At 37.1% G+C, this 7,062-nt stretch overlaps 1 protein-coding gene across 2 annotated transcripts in view; it reads left to right on the plus strand.

Annotated features, from left to right (window-relative positions):
• The window catches only part of LOC107695804 (activin receptor type-1-like), an 11,160-nt gene extending 5,177 nt beyond the window's left edge, over positions 1–5,983 (plus strand). For both annotated transcript variants that reach the window (XM_016495858.1, XM_016495859.1), the window contains exons 4-10: positions 79–242; positions 874–973; positions 1,730–1,876; positions 2,058–2,333; positions 2,683–2,880; positions 4,251–4,381; positions 5,165–5,983. In XM_016495858.1, the coding sequence (XP_016351344.1) occupies positions 79–242; positions 874–973; positions 1,730–1,876; positions 2,058–2,333; positions 2,683–2,880; positions 4,251–4,381; positions 5,165–5,311 (1,163 nt within the window). In that variant the 3' untranslated portion in view covers positions 5,312–5,983. The remainder of the gene's footprint in view (positions 1–78; positions 243–873; positions 974–1,729; positions 1,877–2,057; positions 2,334–2,682; positions 2,881–4,250; positions 4,382–5,164) is intronic.
• Positions 5,984–7,062: the final 1,079 nt, after the last annotated feature.

Consider the following 7,062-nt stretch of genomic DNA (forward strand, 5'->3'; position numbering starts at 1 on the left):
ACACACATAAATTTACATAGCTATTTTTTTCAGTTGGCCTGGTACAGTGATGTTACTCTCTGTTGTGTCTGTTTCCAGTGGAAACTTCCATCAGAGTGATTCTGCTGGTGGGAGTGCCATTGTTGGTGCTGCTGGTGTTGTCTATGGTAGCCTGTGGGCTCGTGTTGTGGCTGCGTACAAGGCGACAGCACCACGACACTTCCATGCTCAAAGTCCCCAGTGGAGGGGACCCAGCATATGAGGTAAAACGTTACTGCTGGGTGGCATTCACAGCATATTTGTAATGAACTGGTCTTAATGATTATTATCTGATTTTTGTGATCTTATTTACATAAGAAAAAAATTTCAGCTGTTTCTCATAGACCAGTGGTTCTCAAACCTCTCCATGAAGTACCCCCAGCACTGCACATTTTGTATGTCTCCCTATATCTGACACACCCACTTCAGGTCTGGCAGTCTCCACTAATGAGCTGATGAGTTGAATCAGGTGTGATAGATGAGGGAGACATACAAAATGTGCAGGGCTGGGGGTACTCCAGGACAGGTTTGAGAACCACTGTCATAGACAATGAGATTCAGTGCACAGAAAATGGAGCGTTTTCAACCTCTCAGATTTTACCTATGGAGAAAAATACCCTTGTAATCTCGAATATGTCTCACAATGTCATAAACTGTGCTTGAGATCCCAAAGTTTCTAATCAAAAGAGAAATGTCTGAGACAAAGTTAATTTGTTAATTGAAATAGAGTTGAGATCTTTAATTCAGTCTCCTGAGCAGCCTCTGAGCAAAACGTTCTGCTCCGAGTTGTAATTCAAATTGCGTTTGATTTTTCGGCTGGTCGGTAATCTAAGTGTGTCTACTTCTCCTTTTTAGGATATCTTTGATGAGTTTTGCACGTCGGGCAGTGGGACCGGCCTCCCTTATCTGGTGCAGAGGACCATGGCTCGACAGATCTCTCTGGTTGAATGTGTTGGTGAGAGAACATTCATCTCATTTCATCATCAACATCTCATTACACAATGCTGCATTGGCAGAGATTGAAACAACTACAGGGTGATGCTATGAATCTAGGAGGTTGATATATGTCATGCTGCATCTTTTTTTTCTTTTTAAAGAGATTTTTTTTATTATTTTTTCATACTGTTCAACATTCAGTTTGATTGAGTGGATGGTGTCATATTTATTGAAATATACTTTAAATTTAAATACTTGAATATTTTAAATGCTACCATAATTTATTAAATATATTTTAGATTACACTCATTTAAATTATAATGATATTATTGTTATTATAAATGTATTATATTACAAATCATATTATTAATATTATACAAATTTAAATAAGCGTAATTGTGGATTGAAATATATATTCTAATTATTATTATTACTTCTACTAGTAGTAGTTAGTAGTATTGTTGCTGTTGTTGATTATAATACTATTAATTTACTATTAATAATTATTAATTAATTAATTAATTTGGTTATTACTAATAATTTATTAAAATGTATACTATTCTTATTTGTATTATTATTTATATAACCAGTAATATTACTATTCATACTATAAAAGAATTTAGTGTAACTTGTGGATTAAAAGATATATTTTAAGCATTTTTTAATTATTATTAAATTTGTTTTAAATGTGAAATACAATAATGCAGTAGTGCACTCATGATGACTATGCATCACTATACTATGCATCTAATTTCATTATTAATGTTTCTGACAGGTAAAGGGCGTTATGGAGAGGTATGGAGAGGCACCTGGATGGGAGAGAGTGTGGCTGTCAAGATTTTCTCTTCTCGTGATGAACAGTCCTGGTTTAGAGAGACTGAAATCTACAACACGGTACAACTAAGGCATGAAAACATCTTGGGTAAGTTCCACCCACACTGCATTTTTCATTGCTTGTGTGGGAAGGGATCGTTCTGCGAGTACTGCTGCAGCCACAATATGTTCTGACTTACCCAAACATCACTTTTCCAATGAAGAAATTTAACAACGTTCGATTTAAAATGTAATATTTCTCTTACACATGTTCTCTGTCCGTCTATCAGGCTTCATAGCATCAGACATGACGTCTAAAAACTCGAGCACTCAGCTGTGGCTGGTCACACACTTCCATGAGTTGGGCTCCCTCTATGACTTCCTGCAGTACAGCATGCTGGACCCCGAGGGCTGTCTGCGCATGTGCCTATCCATCGCCAGCGGCCTTGTGCACCTCCACACGGAGATCTTCAGTACACAGGGCAAACCGGCCATTGCACACAGAGACCTGAAGAGCCGCAACATTCTGATGAAGAGAAATGGCCAGTGCTGCATCGCAGACCTGGGTGAGAAAGTAGGACAAAAATAGACGTGTCTATAGCACATCACTCATTCCAAACTATATGTGATACAGAAATGAATGACTGCTCAAATTGTCCTGCTGGTTGAGGTGAGGTGTTCTGATTACCAGAATATCACAGAGGCGTGGGACACCTTTGTAATCATCTAGCAAAATACCATAGCAACCACCAGAAAAAAATAAAATATGCTAAAAACATTCAGTACACTTTAGCAATAGCATAACAATACCCTGGAAACCACCCAGAACACTGTAAGAACCACAAGAACACCTTTGCAACTGCATAAAACATGATTGTTTTTTTAACATAATCTGTCTTCTGTGTGCCCTCTCAGGCCTGGCTGTCATTCACTCTCAGTCTAATGACTATCTGGATGTGGGCAACAACCCCAGAGTGGGCACTAAGCGTTATATGGCACCGGAAGTCTTGGATGAGAGTATTCGTGTTGACGTTTTTGAGTCCTATAAACAAACTGACATCTGGGCCCTGGGTCTCGTATTGTGGGAGATAACTCGTCGAACTATTGTAAACGGTAAGATGGAGAAAATATTCAATTTCATTTGGTGGCACCACTGCTGTCCTGTGCTCTTGTGACTTGGAATTAATTTTAAATAAGTTTAAAAGTGATACATACAGTATTGATACCAAAAACTAATATGCTGAGACTTATCAAATAATAATTTGTTTCATTGCACATTGCAACATTCAGTGAAAAGTTCTTTGACTGCAGGATCTCAATGTTCTAACTAACTTTCGGTTTTCTGTTGCTAAGCAACGATTTTCACCATTCTGATAGATGTGATAAGACTTCTCTATTTATTTTTCCTCATAAGTTTCTTCGTCTTCCCCTCCATTCCTCCCTCAGTTTTTTCTCCATGGGTACGTCTGTCTCCTCTATCCACCCACGATTAGCGGCCCAATAATTATAAACAATCTTATCAGGTGTCAACACTCCCGCTCATGTAGTCCAGATGCGCTTGTTCTCTCTCTCTCTTTTCTTGCTCTCTCACACACACACACACACTCACTTTTTAAGAAGCACTTAATCAACCCTTTATATATCATTTGTATGTAATATGTACTAACTGTAAAACATTAGTCAAATGCATCTTTCTTGTAGTATAGGATATATGTATCAGTAAGATTTTTTTATGTTTTTGAAAATAGTCTCTTTTGTTCACCAATGCTGCATTTATTTAACTGGGAATACAGTTTAACTGGTAATACGATTTAAAATAACTGTGTTTATTTGAATACATTTTAAAGTGTAATGTATTCTTATGATGGCAAAGCTACATTTTAAAAAGCATTAATATTATTAATATTTCTGTGGACACTGTAATGCATTTTTTTCAGGATTCTTTGATGAATATAAAGTTTAAAATAACAGCATTTATTTGAAATAGAAAGATTTTGTAACATTATAAATGTCTTTACTGTCACTTTTGATCAATTTAATGCCTCCTTTCTGACTTTAAGTATTAACTTCTATAATTTAAAAAAAAAAATCTTACAGGCTCCAAACTTTTAATGGTTAGTGTGTAAATATGCAAGCTACTAATTAGCATTTTTAAAACACTTCTTTATATAACTCCTGTTTTAAGTATAAAAATGCAACAACGACAAAACTTTTTTAATGGTCTCACTGTAGCTTTTTACCCCATAATGTCAGCTGCCATAAGCTGCTCATAGACTCCCTGGATAATTTCCAGCCATCCTCCCACAGAAGTATTAGTACTGCCAACCTTCAAACTCCCAAACCACTGTTTTATAGATATGGTCAGAAGAGACTTTCAGTCTCAGCACACATCTTGCATTTTTGTCAGTAAAAATTCAAATGCAATGTAGTCAGCAAATGCTGACAAAAACCCATAAAATCCCTTAATTCTGTGGTTTTCTCAGGGATTGTGGAGGAGTACAGACCGCCGTTCTTTGACGTGGTGCCCTCTGACCCAAGTTTCGAGGAGATGAAGAAAGTGGTGTGTGTTGACCAGCACAGGTCCAGTCTCCACAATCGACTACACTCTCATCCGGTGAGATACTCAAACATGCCAGAGATACAGACTCAATGACTCAGAAGACTTGGACTCTAGTCAGACGCTACACAAGGCTTTGACAGCTGTAGTCTGGAGCAATTTATTAGGAAAGCATTAAATGTGTGTGGGACAAAATATTCTGTCAGTCTATGATGTCACTGAAAATAATCTTGTGGGCTTTAATTTTAGGCTTGCTGTACAGAGCTTATTTATTGCATATGCAACATAGAAAATGGATGGAAATTTACATTTATCCTGCTTAATGCCATTATCAAGACAGAGGAAAGTAGCTATTCAGCAGCCATGTGAAGAGTAGCAGACTTGCAAGCTAGTCGCTAAATTTGTTGCAATTTGCATTTGAAAATAATTCTCCCTTTGAGTCCATATCTCTTGTTTTGCCATATTAGACTCTTTTATGTCTGCCACATACACATACTCCCTCCTACAATGTATCTGCTCAGAAGAGAAATCCAAAAAAACGCAAACAACTAACAGTTTTGAAAGACAAATCCGATATGACACATATTTCAAAGCTAGCATGACACATCAACACCGTTCTCACAAAATCCTATTGTTTTGTCTCAGAAGTGGGTGAATTTGGAATTGAAGTTGAAATACAGTGAAATCTGGGTCACTTCTTTGTGTCTATTTTGGTATTTGATTTGAAATTAACTTCAGTCACTTATATATTCATACATTTGCACACCGAGAGGAACATGTGACCATCAGAAATGACAAAACAAATGATTATCTACTCTTTCTATATGTTTTTCTGTCAAGATCCTGTCTGCAATTGCGAAGATTATGAAAGAGTGCTGGTTCCAAAGCCCTTCAGCTCGACTCACTGCTCTGCGTGTGCGAAAGACCCTCTCCAAACTGGACCAGGACCATGACTACGACATAGACAAGCTCAAACTGGACCTCTAGAATAAACCCCCTGCCATGCATTTCCAAGGAAGTTAAATTCTAATGGACCCACATGATATATTTATCCATATGAGTACTTTCAGACTCTTTTAATGTGCTTTTCAAGCTTCTTGTCTTAAGGCTCCACTGAACATGGTTTATCTTATCATGACGTTGGTTCACTGTGGGAAGTCGAGGCCATAACTCTGCAGTTAAATGTTCCTCCTCAAATATATCCACATGACTGCTCTTCTAGGACCTGCATATTTCAACACGGTGACTCATTTGTTACTGAAATTAAAACAAGGTTGATAAACCCACAAAATTCTTTTCAATATAGTGAGAAGGTTTTTCGGGCAGGATGTGGGTCATTCTGGACTTCCTCACTGCGGTGTTTCCTGAAATTCTTAACTTCCTAAACATGACTCTAACCTAGAAAGGTTGGCACATGCTTTAAACTGTTTGTTGCACTTATTTTTTTGTAGCTGTTTTTGGTTCCATGAAAGACTTTTGAAAAGAACTGCACCAAGTAATTATTAAAACTTAGGACATATTAGTATAGTGCACTTTTATAAATTGTTAAATATTTTTTACAAGATCAAAATTACAATCACATTACTCTAGCTGTAATATATATTTTTTTATAATGTACAATATATTTGCTTTTTCAAAAATAATAAAAAAAATGTGTATACAAGTTATTTTGCACAAAATGTCTATCGTTATTTTCACTCCAAATAATAGTATTTAAGTATTAATAAAACTTCAGTATACTGAAGCAGACTGAACATTTCTCTGCATCAAAGGGGTCTTCAACAGAGGGACTACCAATTATTGATAGATCTCAAGCCAATTTTTGTAGTGGAAAAAAATAAAATACTGATAAAGTGTATAAATAAATACATGATCATGTTTATGAATAAACAAACAAATAATCACAAGAAGCTAAATTTCACTTAAATGGGTCATTGAACATTAACATAGTTTTGTCCACTAGAAAAAAAACTTTTGTCCACAAGAGGGCATCATTAATTGCTCTTTCCGCCCACCCAAAAGTGTAACGCTGGGTTCTTGTTGCCTTTTCTCTCAGCACAGCAAACTTTGCCACAGCCTGATCTGGTTAATGAATACAGTGTCACTTCAGTAATCCTTAAGGAGATATAAGGGATCTATTTACTTTGGCCTCAATCCATTTCTTATAAACCATAAACAATGTGTATCCTGTCTTACAAGCCATGCAATCTAGCAATTGTTAGAATTGTTGTTCGGCATGAGAGACACTAAAAGACCCGATACCCCTCGGGAACCACCAAGACACACCTCTGTGTTGTTGAACAACATTTCACAGATACAATACTGAATGCATCCTTCACTATCATGTTTCAGACAGACCTATATTTACCCGGTGCAAACAGATATCTCACGTATCTTATTCATAGAAACGAGACTGCCAAATGGGTGTCTTTCCAGAGAAGGCCAAAAGAGCAGATGTTCCACTGATTGATCGATATTTATAAGATGTTTATCTCGTTTTTTTTTTCCTGAGCCAAAGTTTCCATTCAGCATGTCGTATTTGTCTTGCTGTCAGACTGTATGGCGGAGTGAGAGGATGGGCATTGATTTCTGTCTGCCTGTTTATCTATATCTGCGCCCTCGCTATATCCATCTGTGGAGGGGCACAGAGAGGGGGCTTTACTGGAGATAATTTCCCAACTCTGCCTGTCCAGTCAGACAGACAGAGGGTTATTTTTAACAGGAGCACAGTGGCTGAG

This window comes from Sinocyclocheilus anshuiensis, unplaced genomic scaffold (assembly GCF_001515605.1).
Source record: "Sinocyclocheilus anshuiensis isolate Anshui unplaced genomic scaffold, SAMN03320099.WGS_v1.1 scaffold234, whole genome shotgun sequence".
NCBI classification, from domain to species: Eukaryota; Metazoa; Chordata; class Actinopteri; order Cypriniformes; family Cyprinidae; genus Sinocyclocheilus; species Sinocyclocheilus anshuiensis.